At 38.2% G+C, this 16,073-nt stretch overlaps 1 protein-coding gene across 2 annotated transcripts; it reads left to right on the top strand.

Moving 5' to 3' along the window:
- The first annotated feature begins 4,629 nt into the window (after positions 1-4,629).
- On the top strand, positions 4,630-14,446 carry dnase2b (deoxyribonuclease II beta). Of its 2 annotated transcripts, NM_001011305.2 has the most exons (6): positions 4,647-4,757; positions 5,529-5,700; positions 7,217-7,295; positions 9,985-10,146; positions 11,891-12,088; positions 13,704-14,377. In NM_001011305.2, exons 1-6 carry the CDS (start codon positions 4,657-4,659, stop codon positions 14,054-14,056), a joined length of 1,065 nt encoding a protein of 354 aa, NP_001011305.2. In that variant the 5' UTR covers positions 4,647-4,656; the 3' UTR covers positions 14,057-14,377. The 2 variants fall into 2 exon arrangements, with proteins under 2 accessions (XP_031755912.1, NP_001011305.2); XM_031900052.1 differs by lacking the exon at positions 9,985-10,146 and having other exon boundaries at positions 4,630-4,757; positions 13,704-14,446.
- Positions 14,447-16,073: the final 1,627 nt, after the last annotated feature.

Below are 16,073 nucleotides of genomic sequence, written 5' to 3'. Positions count from 1 at the left end.
ATGGGAAATTGGGCACAGGCCCCACTGCTGTTGGTTACAATGATCGTATCGGTGTGGATGGAGTGGGGTCCCGGGTACCCATAGTTATGCTTCTGCCTCATTTACCTTCCCTTCTTTTCTTGTCCAGTGTCTGTTTCCCTCATCTGTGTTTCTCCCCTGCCTTTTTTTTTTTTTTTTTTGCTGGACTCCATTTTGCTATTTTCTAGCTTTCTCTGTGTTCTGTTCCATCCAATCCCTGAACGTTACCTCTCAGTGTCCCATTTCCTCTGATCTCCTCCATTAATTTGCTTTATTTGATCCAAGGCCTTGTCACAGGGGGATGCGGTGGTGGCAGCAAAGCAGAAAAACAGGTGGGGAAGGGGGTGTGGTAGAATATATATATAAAAAAAAATGAGGAGCATGCTTTATTAGAGAGGCAAGTGTGGGGGCATAAATAAGTCCTATACAATTTACTAGTAGTAGAAGTAGTGTTATTGTGAATTGTATACTGTTGTGGTGCCAACCAAAGCCTATGTTTAGGGCTGTCAAATAGCCGCAAATGGATATTTTCTGCTTAGCATTTTACCAGCAACAGACAAGTCTCACCAAGGAGTTTGTGCTATTAGCTCAGGAGGCATATTTTTAATATATCTATCTATCTATCTACACTATCTATCTGTCTATCTATCTATCTATCTATCTATCTATATAACAGTTGGGTTTCCCCTGCTGTTTATTTCAGCAGGCAAATTTGTTTTCACATATAAATATAAAAATTTTTTTAAAAATAAAAAAAGTTGAAATGATATAATGCATTTTGTTAGCAATATTACTAGACCATTTTCTTATTTATTTTACCATTTGTTTTCTCACCCAGATTTCTCACTACATTGCAAAAACTATATAAATTCTATGGGTAAAACTAACAAAAAATCAGTGAACGAAAAAGTGACGGAATATATAAAAAAATATTGACATGCTCATTTACCCATCTTAAAAATCCCTTTTTCTTTTGCATCTATTAATCAGCATTACCCATTTAATCCTTAGGGTTACCCTTTCAATGCTATAGGTCTTCAACCAGGATTTATGATAGTGACATTTAGGGGCAGATTTACTAAAACTAGAATTTTTCTGGCCTTTAAACTTGTATAAACTCGACTTGGTATTATTTTGAATAAAACACGATCATTCTTGTATTTATTAAATGTCACAATAAAGTTGAGAGGGTTGAAGGAAAAAATCTAATTTATTGTCCCAAAATCACGAATTTTTCAAGCCGAAAAATTTGAGAAATTCATGAAATTTAAATGGCCTTTCGTTTGCATGAATCCTCTTTATTTTTCCCAAACAGGAATTGCTCCAGCAGCCATTTTAGAAGCATTGGTGCTCATTCTTGGAAAACAATAGTGTGTTATAGGGGCTGATTTACTTACCCACGAACGGGTCGAAATGAGTCCGATTGCGTTTTTTTCATAATGATCGGTATTTTGCGATTTTTTCGTATTTTTTGCGATTTTTTCGGCTTCTTTACGAATTTTTCGTTACCAATACGATTTTTGCGTAAAAACGCGAGTTTTTCGTAGCCATTACGAAAGTTGCATAAAATCTTGCGATTTTTTGTAGCGTTAAAACTTGCGCAAAAAGTTGCGCTTTTTTCGTAGCTTTAAAACTTACGCGAAACTTCGCACCTTTTAAGTTTTAACGCTACGAAAAAGGCGCAACTTTTCGCGTAAGTTTTAACGCTACGGAAAAATCGCAAAATTTTACGCAACTTTCGTAAAGGCTACGAAAAACTCGCGTTTTTACGCAAAAATCGTATTGGTAACGAAAAATTCGTAAAGACGCCGAAAAAATCGCAAAACATACGAAAAAGTCGCAAAATGTTCGTTTTCAAGTCGGAACTTTTCCAATTCGGGTCGGATTCGTGGGTTAGTAAATCAGCCCCTAAGTTTCACTAAAAAGAGGGTAAAATAGAAAACAATGATTGGATAAACTTTCCCTTGAAAATGTGTAAATAGAAAACAATGATGGGATTAACTTCCCTTTGAAAATATGTGAAATAGAAAACAATGATGGGATTAATTTACCCTTGAAAGTGTGTAGCAAACTGAAAAAAGAAATTGTGAAAAACTCAAACTTTTCGAGAAACAGTACTGGAAAAATCGAGTACTGGCGAAAACCCATTCATAAATCTCAAAAATATCTAGAAGTAAAAAAAAGACTTATTCTCAATATTGCTTGGTAAATGTGCCCCTTAGTCCCACTACATTTCTTTATAAATGCTCTGGCATGCCCCTAAGTCTGCTTATGATTGAAAAAGTGTAAAGTGGCTCTGGAAACATTTCATATGCTGTAATGCTGCCTTAAATGTGATTAAAAAAGGCATTTTTAAATTGGTTGTTTAAGGTTCTATCGTAAAAAAAAACAAAAACAAAAAAACATGCTTCTGAGTCTGAGTGTCCTGAAAGTCTTCCCATATTTCTAATTACATTTACACTCCTATAAGTAATAACATGATTTATGTCCAATTTATAATTCACTGAATATTATTGCACAAACATCATCCATTCCCAACATATATTTGCAAGCCTGACATTACATGTTTGCATAGCGTCTCTCCTTTGCACTATCCATGTAATTACAGTAAAGTGGCTTTGTAGCAATACTGTCAAATTTTAGCTTGTTTTGCACTATTCCTCGAAATCTGCCTCAACTTTTCTGAAAGAGTTGGGTCAGACATCAACAGTGCCCTCATCTTTTTTAGGACTATTAAGTAATGCATCTCTAAGTTTAAGGGTGACTTTTTGTAAACCATAAGTTTCAGAATAACCTGTTTCTCCAGATCCTCCCTTTAGCTCCTCAGCTTGCTCACAAAACTTACATTTTTAAGAAATAGTTCCTCCTCAAGAAGAGGAACTGGCCCACGAACGTGCTTTGAATTAGCTGCAAAGGATGCCGGATTGAGGCACAGAGCAAATGGTTAACTGCAGTTTCCTTTCTAAAGGCTTCTGTGAATCATTTTATATGAAGATACAAATGTAGTCTTCTCTGAACCTCAATAAGACATTTTAATATTGTTTCCATTTTGTTCTGTTCCAAGCTCTATCAACAACAATATTTTTTTGGGGATAGTGGTTTGCAAAGGAGAACTAAGCTTTCAGAACACATATTTAACTAAGTAAATAACCTATTAAAGAATCTTATTAAATTGATATATACATATCAGTAAATATTGCTCTGTTTCATCTTTTGCCATGAGGCTCCCTCACTAACTACCTGACAGGAAATAATACTGGTTCTACCAGGAAGAAGTGTGGAAGTAAAATATACATATCCATCCAATCATTGGCTCTCATAACCCAGCATGTATTTATGTCCTTGGCTTGACTGTAAGTACAGTGCCTCATATGAGCCAGAGGGTGGACTTTAGTAAATAGTTGTTTTTCAGTATAGGATTACCCAGTAAAAAAGATCCTATTACAAAAATATATTGTAGGCTGTCTTATGTGGCATATTTTTATAGATAGTTGCAATATTCAGGGGTATAGTTTTTCTGTAAGAACACTTTCCTTGAATGTGATTTAACAATAGAGTATCATTTTCAGTTTTATATATATATATATATATATATATATATATAAAAAGACCAACGCACCCTATTGAAAAGGTGAAAAAAATTACAAAAAAAGTTGGCTATTCATGCTACTATAAATGCTTTTTTGTAATTTTTTCACTTCAGTTCTGTGTGCTGTTCTTTTCTACAGTACATTTTTTTTTATTATGTGCACCCGAGTCTATGATATTGGAACCATGTGCCACCAGTAAGAGACATATTATATATACTGTATGCTAAGGGGCTGATTTACTTACCCACGAACGGGTCGAATGGAGTCCGATTGCGTTTTTTTCGTAATGATCGGTACTTTGCGATTTTTTCGTATGTTTTGCGATTTTTTCGGATTCTTTACGAATTTTTCGTTACCAATACGATTTTTGCGTAAAAACGCGAGTTTTCCTATCCATTACGAAAGTTGCGTAAAAAGTTGCGCATTTTGCGTAGCGTTAAAACTTACGCGAAAAATGCGCAACTTTTCGCGTAAGTTTTAACGCTACGAAAAATGCGCAACTTTTTACGCAACTTTCGTAATGGATACGAAAAACTCGCGTTTTTACGCAAAAATCGTATTGGTAACGGAAAATTCGTACAGAATCCGAAAAAATCGCAAAACATACGAAAAAATCGCAAAATGTTCGTTTTCAAGTCGGAACTTTTCCAATTCGGGTCGGATTCGTGGGTTAGTAAATCAGCCCCTAAGTGTTATTATGAAGGACTCTTAAATTCTTTATTCCCTTTATCTTGGTTTAGCGCAATATTTAACTCAAATGTCTGCTCTTTCCTCTAAGGTTATTCAGATTACTTAATCTGAATACTCTAATTTCATCTGGCTCGGCATGAGTTAATGCAATAGATAAATAAGGGTTTGGTACTTATGCAGTGTCAGGATGATAGAACCTGATACAGTCAAATATGGAACTTACATAGTTAATGAAACGAAACACAGAGGTCCAGTCACATGATTACATACTTCCTTTACAAGTAATAACATTAGATAAGTAAAAGAGCAACTTCTCTGTTTTTAGAATTAATGTAGTGGAATTCTCAAGTAAAAGAGGATGTTTGGCTTGTACCAATTTGCAGTATTATATCTTATAGCCATGTCTATGGTTGCAGCCGAGATCTCATGCCGAAATGAAGCTGGTGACCCCATAGATTGGTAGGTAAATGAATGACACTAAAACAATACACTAGTATAAAACTCCAGATTTTGCTCAGCATTTCTCCATTTGTTGAACTGGCTACCTATCTCTGAAGTAAGAAAATCAAATATTCAAATTGTTAAAATATATATAAGTTTGCCTTATAAGTATCTAAATTGTTATTTAAATGTGACTTTTTCAGTGAGCATTATGTGATGCAGAGTGTCAGATGGCACAGTTTAATGTCCGAGATTATATAGTCAACATAGGGGAAGTATGGGTTTAAGATTAATGGATTAATTCTTGTAAAAATAAAGTTATGCTTATAAAAGCTATTGTAACATTCCTGTATGCTTTGGCATTAAAATACTTCCATAAGCAGCGCCAAATTACTAATGGTCATTTACTATGATCCAGACCCATATGCAGAAGCATGGATGGGAAGGGGCCCCCCGGCCACACTGAATACAATTGCAGGCAGTGCTGCATTTATGGGGCACACGCAGATCTCTACACTTTATTTTAAAGGGCATAGACCTGCAGCAATTCAGAAAGGTGCATAGTTTGGTGCAATGACCCCTACTGTGTGACAGATTAAATAAAACTGCACCACACAGCAAGTACATATTTCAAGTACATATTATCAGACCACTTTTCTGAACAAAATATATAGAGACAGCTCCTGTCCTTGGCAGAATCTTTTTTTATCTCTGTGGAACAAAATATAACATGATTTCTATAATTACATGCTGAACTGAAACATATGATAGATATATTTTGTTTTATAGGTTTGTAGTTTATAAATTACCTATGCTGAAAATGAATGGAAGTACTGGGTCAGGCCTGGATTATTTATACATGGATTCCACAAATCAGGAATGGCAAATCAGCAAATTCCAAATCAACACGACCAAAAGTGCTGTGGGGCAAGTACTGCAACAGTTATACCAAGACTATGACGTGAGTCCTCTTTCACTTGCTCCAAGCTCCATAGTACACAAAGGGTTACTGAAAACAGCCTTTAATGGAGGATGAAGAAATAAAAAACATTTTTTTAATCTTTGTCCTGATTTAGAGCATGCACCCTGCTCTTCCTTGTGATGCAGGGTAGGTCATTCACATCAAAATGGCACCCTGTGTGTGATAGGATGGCAAGGGGTCACAGAAAAGGGTGCTTCATTTTAAATGGAATATGCCAGCTTTGCCACTCCCCACAGACATGAAAATGTGCTAAATTGCACATAACCACATTAGAAAGTGGTTTCATTCAGTTGTACAGGTCCATATCAAAATGAACAAGGTGGCTGATTTTCCAGTAGCAGTACACAATTTTCACTATATTTATTTACCTACAGATGCTGGGCTCACAGGAAAGGGGCTAGGGTTTCTGGTGGATCATGGGCATGTCTGTCATAATGGAGTGTGGCCTGAATGAACTAAAGGACATGCCCAAAGTGCCCAGATTTTTATTTTATAAATGTTGGTAGGCACTATCATGCTATACACTGGTACACTTAACACTCCTGCTATAGCGGTTGATGTGATCTGCCGGTTATTTCCCGTAACTTATAAAGCTGCCGCATTTCTGCAGCACTTCTCAGAGATTATACATCATTTACATCAGTCCGTGCCCCAGTTAAGCTTACAATCTAAGGTGCCTGTCTTATTCATACACTGTAGGGTCAATTTTTTCAAGGGCCCAATGAAGTGAAAGCAGATCATGCATTAGCAGAGGGGCCCAGTACTGCCCTAATTAATTAGAAATTTCAATATATCTTTGTAGAAAAGATCAATTTACCAATGTTTTTGGGCCCTAAAATTAATCTATTGAAATGTTTAATCTTATGTCACATCACATATTCATTTTCAGCCTTTCCTCTCCAAGGTTCCTCTTAGTTTGATGTAGTTGATTGTAAAAATTACAGCTGATCTTTTGCTATAGCTTGCCATTAACACTGTCATCTGGCTTGGAGGCAAGCACAATTTCAGCACCATCCTTATTTATTTATTTAGCACTTAAATATGGAGGTTTGTTTTGTTTTTTACAAAAACATTAACTTGCCTTGTACAGTACTGATGAACAAGATCAAATAAAATGCATGATCACCAATGCCTTAATAAAAACATACATCTCTAAACAGGCAGTGCTTGGTAGTGCTGTTACTACCATGAAGTTTATTCAAGGGACCACAAGTGCAGGCTAAATAGGTGTGTGTTAACGCTATCCAACAGAAATTAATAATCTGCAATTTGAGAATTTTGAATGCAATTGTGTCTGATTCGCAAAAATGCACACCTGCAAAAGCACTTGTTTGGTCAAATCAGGCACAAATGCAGCAGGTAAAACATAGTGTGCAGCTGCAGTTATGCTGGAATAGCTGCATTGTGGGAAAAAAAGTGCCAAACTGTGTCTGAAAAGCTGAACTTTGCACACTGTGCCCAGTAAGTAATTGCCCCTTGTCTTTTTTTTTTTTAGAAAAACAACACAGTTTACATGATTTATAATGATGCACCTCCAAATGTGACAAATAGTACAAGAAAGGGACACACCAAAGGTAACTATGAAATCCCTGCACAATAACACAATAAACCAACTCAATAAACCAACATAATGGGGGAGATTTACTAATCCACGAACGGACTGAAAGCGGCCGAATGCGTTTTTTCATAATGACCGGTATTTTTGCGACTTTTTCGTCACAGTCACGAATTTGTCGTATATTTTCCGCGACTTTTTCGCCACCGTCGCGAAAAAATCGTATTGTCGCAACGAGTACGAAAGTTTCGAATTCATTCAAGCTTTGGAATCGTGACTTTCCTTGGGCCAGGTTGGAGCTGCACAGTTCCATTTATTCCTATGGAAGGCTTCCAAAATCATGCAGAGTCGAAAGGTTTTTCCGCCATTCACGATCGTTCAATACGAAAAAGTTGCGATGGCGACGAAAAAGTCGCAAAATTTTCGCTTCCAATCCAATTTTTTCCCATTCGGGATTCGGATTTGTGGATTAGTAAATGTGCCCCAATGTGTATATATATATTAGTATAGACTGTGTCTACAAGGGCATAAAACAACTGGGCCTCAGTCCAGCATATCCAATGGATCATCCAAGGAATAATATTAGCTGCATATTAGTGCTATACAATAACATATTTAGATGATTATATTGGACTATGATCTGGGCTGACCTTCTGGATTGATCAGTTGTGTCAGCAGATCAACTTTTGCACAATAGCATCAGAGGAAAAATGTCAAAATTGATCAACAGTCATGCACTGTCTAATATATATACACATAGGTCAGAAAGCAATGATAGAAATGGGGCATTTTCAATATTACACATGTAATTCAGTGATAGCATTTCTCTATGTGCATCTGCACCTTTTCTAACCATGAACACTTACTTTTGTTCCTCGGTTAAATAATCTATAGGGCATCAGTGTATGACCATTTGTTTCAAACCAGTGGCTCTTGACCCTGTCCTTGTTTCCACCCCCTGCCCATAACAGTATACCTACTGTATGTTTTCAAGATATGCTCACAAAAGTATAAGTGAATTGATGACAGAGAGATTTTCTGGCAGATTCCTCTGTCGCTGCTGATTGATGCAAGCCTTTTCTCATGTTCATTGACAGGGGTGAAACATCAGGTCAGGGTTAAGAGCAACTGGTTTAAGTTGTTTCCATGGGATCAGTTAGCAAGTTAATTATTGGCAGTTTTTAGTTCAGCTAATTTTGAATAGGAAAGGTTAGTTATTTGAAATCAGACCCTTGTTTTTTTGCCTGCAACTAAATTAGCTTATTGTGAGTCAAAAAATGTAAGGGGCCTTCAGTAATACATAATACAGGATGTTAAAGAGACACGAAAATCATATTGTATTCTTGTGAATAGATGAAAAAAAATTCAGCAGGACCCACTTAACCTCATATATAGTACAGTATTTTATCCACCATTTTTATCACGGGCATTTTTATCACGGGCATAGGGCCCGTGATAGTTCAGTAGCCTGCTCCAAAATGAACTTATATTGTTGCCGGTGGAAAGCCCTTCACATCATTATGTTTTCCGAAGTCGCACAAAATTGCCTGCAGGACGAAACTTCATGCAAATTACCAAAGCGATGCAAAGGGCAACAACAGATGTCCATTTTGGAGTGGGCAACTGAACTATTCCGGGTGAATGAACCATCTTGGGCGACTGAACTATCCCGGGCGACTGAACTGCTCCGTGGGTTCTTACCCACACCATTTCGGAGTGATTAGTCACCTGCAATAGCAGAGATTATTGTACCCTTATTGTACAGAGCTGCAGAATGTGTTGACACTTTATCAATACACTAAAAAAGACATACCAAAGAGGGAAGTGATATGCAACTAGCTACAGAATGTCAGAAATAGAACAGTATATATATATATACTGTATATATATATATATGCTCAGTGGGAGAAATCAGGCATTTGTGCATTTACCTGCCCTAACACTGGTTTGCTGTCATGTTTTTTCTTGTGCTCTTTCTGTTGTGGTTTTGTTTCCTCTTTCCTTGGGTGTGTTTATTTGAGAAATTGAAAAGTAATTGATGCACAGTATGGGGCAGATTTATTAATCCACAGACGCTCCGAGCATTCGTTCTAATGCCCGTGCATATTTTCGCCGATTATTTCGTTATTTTGTGCGACTTTTTCGTACTGTGCAGCAAAAATTACGTGACAAAATCGTATTGTCGCAACGAGTACGAAAGTTTCGGATTCAGTCAAGCTTTGTTATTGTGACTTTCCTTGGGCCAGGTTGGAGCTGGAGAGTGCCATTTGGGATTCGAACTCTCGTTTTCATGAATGTGCCCCTATGTGTTCTTGTGCTTCTTGTTAAATATAAAATAATATTTACTTGAAAATAGCACAGATGGCTGGATTCAGTTTCACCAAAACAGGCTATTGGGTCTTTTTTTTGTTATTATTAAAATCCCTTTTCCAAACTGCAGGGTATAAATTCAGGTCAAACTTTCAATTGACAGTTAAAAACAATTTAGGAAATCCAACTGTTTTGTCTTTATGAGTAGAAGACCCTGCATTGTTGATGCAAATATACCACAGAAGATCACTAGCAAATTAAGGTACAGTCACAGTACAGTGAGGTGTATAAATCTAGTGCAGCATATAATATAGAAAGTTATGGAGAATAACTTAGCATCAAATACTAAACAGATTAGATAAAATTGCACAAAATATTTAAATTTTTGAATCTTTCAGGAATTCTCTTCTTTGACAACTCCCAGGGATTCTGGTTGATTCACAGTGTGCCTCACTTCCCACCGTATCCTGAGGATGGTTATGGGTATCCATCAACAGGAAAAAGATTTGGACAAACAGCAATATGTGTTACCTACCAATATAATGAATTTAAAGAAATAGGTATGACATTGTACTGTTGTTGTGGGAAAAAATTGCAGCTTAAACCTTTCTATGCAGACATAGGGGCCCATTTATCAATGTACAATTGGGTACAATAAAAAGAATTTGTATTTTTTTAGAACTGTGCGTATTTTTCGTACTTTGCGACAATTTGTGCGTTAAAATCGTATTTGTCGCAATGAGTATGAAATTTTCGGATTCATTCAAGCTTCGGTATCATGACTTTCCTTGGGCCAGGTTGGAGCTGCAAAGCCATTGAGTCCTATGGGAGGCTTCCAAAAACATGCACAGAAGGTTCAAAGTCAGAAAGTTTTTTGCGCCTTTTACGATCGCTCGGATATGAAAATTTCAGAACTTTCAGATTGTACCACAATATTTTCGTACGACCACAATCCAAAGTGTAGTATACATCGAAGAGGAACCCAGACAGTGCTAGCATGCTGATATGTTTGTGCTAAAGGTTTGAAAATCCTTTCACTCACCCAGTAAACTGAGTTCAAGCAAAAGTGCCTGTATGCATTGGTAAAGATGAAACTGGCATAGGTTGTCTTGGGTTGGAGTTAAAACCTAGAACAATAATGTTTGCTGATGTTCTGTTAATTCAAAACAAGTGAATTAAACTCACTTTTGGAGGACGTCCTAATTGGTGCTACAATGTTCTGCATATTTCGCGAAATCGCCCCGCCGCGTCTGCCATCCCGCCGGCGACTTACATGTTCGCCGGTGGGATGGCAGGGGGAAGACAACTCGGGGAGATTAGTTGCCCGCAAACAGGGAGTTTTGACTAATCTCCCCATGTGCCCTAAGACACTGAAGTAAGGCCCACAAACTCAAGAGGGGTAATTTACGACTGCAAGTGTACTTGCAGGGTATGCTAAAATGTGCAGTCAGTTGTGGGTAAAATCCCATTCATTAAAGGAACTTGATATGTAGTTGCTCCTATTGACTACTGGCTGGTTCAGAGGTGTCAGTATCTTCAGCATTTCACAGCAGCCTGCATCAATCTCCGTAGAGCTGAAGCTCATTTCTTTCAAGTACTTGTTCCAACAGTCAGTGACAGTAAAAAGGACTTGGGAGTTTGTTAATGGTTTTTCTGTGCATTGTTAGGGTGAAGACACACAGAGCTACTAGTAGCAGCTATTTGTCATGGCTACTAAAATAAACAATGCTGATTATTTACTGATAATTGTCTCCACATGTGTTTTAGCAGAGGCAACTCTTGGTATTGTCTATGGCAAGGTATTTTCTGGCGTTTAGTAGCTGTGACAAGTAGCTGCTACTAAGTAGCAACATGTGTCTTCACCCTTAAGTGTGAAGAGACACAGAGCTACTAGTAGCAGCTACTTGTCGTCGCTACTAAAACAGACAATGCTGATCATTTACTGATAATTGTCTCTGCATGTGTATTAGCAGAGGCAATTCTCTGTATTGTCTATGGCAGGGTATTTTCTGGGGTTTAGTAGCCATGACAAGTAGCTGCTACTAAGTAGCAACATGTTTCTTCACTCTTAATGGTGGCAAGATACATGCAGATAGATTTTACATAAAGATACAGGCATTTACTTGCACCAGTGGAGAAAATTTGCTTATGTAAGACTTTTTATTCACTGGTCCGATAGGCAATAATGGTTCATAACAGGTATAAAAAAACAGCAGTTTACAACATATGTTGCACTACCAGTGCCTTTAACAAATTAACTGCAAGGTACCAAAACTGATTTGGTTTGTTTTTCCATTTTAACAGCTACCCAGTTGCTTTATTACAATCCAAATGTATATAACTGCTCGGTCCCTGACATATACCAAAAAGAAATGTGGATGCTGCATAAAATATGTCTTGGAGGTCATTTTCCCTGGATAGATTCTACACGCCTCACCCAACTGAATTCTGCCCGAGGGGAAGTCTTTCTTAACTTTGCTAAATCAAAGTACTTTATTGATGGTAAGAAAATAAAAGATTTACACATCTATATTTTAATACTGTAAGGGTCTGCTGGGGTTTGAACCCAGGACCTTCTGGCTGTTGGCTGCTCTCCCCAAACATTGAGCCAGGAAAGCAGCCATCAAGAGGTGATTTCCTTATGTTGCCTTTCACCTGTGTTCTGGGCTTGGTGACATCACCCCAGCAGCCTTATTGGCTAGGTGGAGTCAGCCAATCAGGGCTGACTCTGCCCTATATAAGCCCAGCCCTCCTCACACTCAGTGCCTGAACATTTGGTTTACATTAAGCACTGTGGTCTGTCCCTAGCTTTTGTTCCCCGTTCTGGCTTCTTGTCTTGTTTCTTCTCTTCTTTGCTCCTTAGCCTTGTTTCCTTGCCCCTTTGTCTTGTTTGTTTTTTCGCTCCTTGCTCCTCACTCTTGATCTTGCCTTGCCTGCTCTGTCCTGTCCTGTCTGGTCCTGCCTGATCTTGCCTTTGTCTGCTCTGTCCCATCCTGTCCTGTCTGGTCTACGCCCGCTCCGTCCTGTCTGGTCCCGCCTGGTCTACGCCTGCTCCGTCCTGTCCTGTCTGGTCCCGCCTGGTCTACGCCTGCTCCGTCCTGTCCTGTCTGGTCCCGCCTGGTCTACGCCCGCTCCGTCCTGTCTGGTCCCGCCTGGTCTACGCCCGCTCCGTCCTGTTCTATCCTGTCCTGTCCCATCTTCTCTATGCCCCCTACGTCCTGTCCACGCCTCCTCCATCCTATAACAGCCCCTGCCTGAAGGACTCACCTTCCCTTCTCCCACTCATGACAAATACACTCTGTATCTATACATACATACATATAGTGCTCCCTCTAAATACCACTTATTGAAACAAAAGTCACAGGTGCCATTACAGAGAGTGTGAGGTTGCGAAAAGAATAACATTTATATAAGTGAATGCACATTTATCATGGAATCTTACTTGGTGTAAGCCTTTTGCATTGCTATATGTATGTGATTTCGAAGACAAGAGTGGAGTCCAAGTAACTAGGTTATAACTAATTACAAAAGCTGGCTGATAACTTTTTTCATGAGCATATCAAAGACATGGGAATGATCTTGTTTTACCCAACTAAAAATTCCAAAACAAGGGTATACTTACCACAGATTCTGCATTCAAAAGCAATTGCTCTCTATATCACTTTTCATTTCAACCCACAGCAGGCTACTGTTTTACTGCATTTTGTGAATGGAAATATATGTAGATGAATAAAAGTATGGCACCTCACACTTATTGCTAAACAAACGGTGCCTTTATGCTCTTATATCATTTGCTGAACATTTGTGAATGAATACCCTACTTCCAAATAGGGTACAGTTTTTCTTCAAGCAAAAGACGGGTGCAGTCCGTCATGCATATGCACTTTCCATTCTGCCTTCCATGCTAGTTAAATTGCCACAAATCTGAAGCAGAGCAAAGAGACCTGTGGCTGCCCCCTATGAATACAGTGCTACTTGCATTCAGCACTTGCAGCAGGGGCAGTAATAACTGTAAAAGAATAATTGTTAGTACAGTTCAGTTATCCATTGCTCAGTCTGTTATACTAATATCATCAGTTATATATTGAGTTTTATAATATACATATTTATCCTGCAGATATATTTGCGGCATGGATAGCTCAGAAACTGAGGACAAACATGTTGGTGGAATCCTGGCAATCGAGACAACAACTTTCATCAAACTGCTCTCTTCAGTACCATGTATATAATATAAACAGGATTGGGCTACCAACACAGTCAACATTTCAGACCTTTTATGATCACTCTAAATGGTGTGTTTCCCAGTCTAATGAAGATTTATGGACATGTATTGGAGACCTGAACCGACATCCAGCACAAACCAGGAGAAGCGGTGGTTTTATCTGTACCCAAAATAAACATATCTACACAGCATTTAGGAATATGGTACTGTATTATAAAAACTGCACAGATACTGAATATAAAATTTAAGGAATACTGACTTTTTTCACACTGTCTTCCTTGATGTAAATGACCACTCAGATGTTTCCTTCTTACACTGTGTTAATGAAGGGCTTCTGGGAGTTGCAGTTTTTCATCATGTGAAACAACAAACAATGCTTACCTCTGTAATATTATGTTATTTTAATGAATGCTAGTATTGCTGGCAAAGCCTTTATGTGATAATTGTCTCTGCAAACAAAAGAAGGGAAAACATTATCCCTTTTAATGCAAATAATGGAAAACCAGCAATCTTTAGACTGGGATGGATTTACAATACACCGATAAATAAATGACCTTAGTAACTGTTAAAGGAGAAAGAAAGGTAAAAACTAAGTAAGCCCTCTATCAAAAGAAACAGGATTTCTTGTCTCCTTTTTTGTGAACATGTTCTTCGGTATCAGACTTCCTTTCTTTTAGGGCTCCTTCAGATTTGGGGCAAGAGTCTGCTCAGTTCTCTCCCCCCTCCCATAAGAATACTTAAGAGCTTATTACCCCCAACCTCCCCCACCCTAAGGAATGTGTAATCTGAGCTTCCAATGGCTATAACTGCAGCAGGAAGCTACCAAGACCAAGCTAAAATGGCAGCTGCTATCGGGGGGAGCTTATAGGGCTCTTGGGGAGTGCTGGCGAATCTATTGGCAGTAAAATGCCGAAATGGCTTTCCTTCTCCTTTAAGGATGCAAGTAAATATGAATGTGGATATCAGGCTGGCATTATTGATTTGTTTTTATATTCTGTTGGAAAGATTATTGAAACTGAGATGGAGATATTCACCAAACTACATCCTGAAAACTTAGCTCCTAACTTATGCTGTAATTCATTTGCTATTTATCAACTTGTTTTAGCTTTCTACCACAGCCTCAGGCAAGCACTAATAAAGACTGAAAAACAGGATTACTGATCAGTCTTGGTTTTTCATCAAGCACCTTAAATGGAATCAGGGAGGTTTGGAAACTGAGTGACATAATAAAGGTCATAATAATGGATTGCATTAATTCCATGAAAAATTTTAAAATGCAGTAAACTGAACAGCATTTCACTTAAATTATATAAAAACAGACTTTAATTAAGGAAAAGAAAGGTTAAACAAAGCAGTAGGTGGTAGGTCTGGCAAAGATGGCAATGTTGGGATGCTGTCCACAAGCACACTAGAGGTGTCCAAGTTCAGGCCAATGGTCAGGCCAGGCAATGTATAAACAGATTTAAAGACAGGCCAAGGTTTTTACCAATAACAGGAACAGAACTAGTACTTGAACATAGCAGGAGCATCTATCACCAGCTAGGATTACAAATTGGCTAAGACACTGGCATCAGTGGGTTTTCTAACTTTGAATTTGGCGCCATCCAGTGGCTCAATGACTTCTGACCTAACCTCTGGTTGCTATTGTGGAAACCACAACAGGTTAGTGCTAGCTGCCACTAACTTAGATCTTTCTGGGTTTGTGGTCACTTGGAAGGAGTTTTCTGTTAGTGAGTCACTACTTTAATTTTTGGTTTAGGCAAATAAAATTACTTTGGCAGCATTAAATTGTGCAAAACTACAAGTTTGATGCAGGATGCGGACGCATTGTAGTGCAAGTTCAATGTTGAAAAGTGCGAAAAGTTATGCACTTTGGTGGAAATAATAAAAATGCAAGTTATACAATAAATGGTAGTCTTTTGGGGGGGATCCTTAACTGAGAAGGATCTGGGGATTCTTCTAGATAACAAGTTGTCCAGGCAGTTCCATGCAGTGTCATTCAGTGGCTACTAATGCAAATAAAGTGTTCGTAAAAAGTCTTGGATAAAAAAGGAGGGTTTTGACTCAAGGGATGAAAACATAATTTTGCCTCTTTATAGGTTCCTTGTAAGGCCTCACCTAGAGTATGCAGTGCAGTTTTAGACTCCAGTCCTCATAAAGGATATTAATGAGCTGGAGAGAGTGCAGAGATGTGCAACTAAACTGGTACAGGGGATGGAAGAGTTAAACTATGAGGTTTGGGGCTGTTTTCTTTGGAAAAAAAAG

This window comes from Xenopus tropicalis, chromosome 4, assembly GCF_000004195.4.
Source record: "Xenopus tropicalis strain Nigerian chromosome 4, UCB_Xtro_10.0, whole genome shotgun sequence".
In the NCBI taxonomy this organism is placed as follows: domain Eukaryota; kingdom Metazoa; phylum Chordata; class Amphibia; order Anura; family Pipidae; genus Xenopus; species Xenopus tropicalis.
Note: the sequence above shows the minus strand (reverse complement) of the source record. Positions and strands in the feature narration are given on the sequence as shown.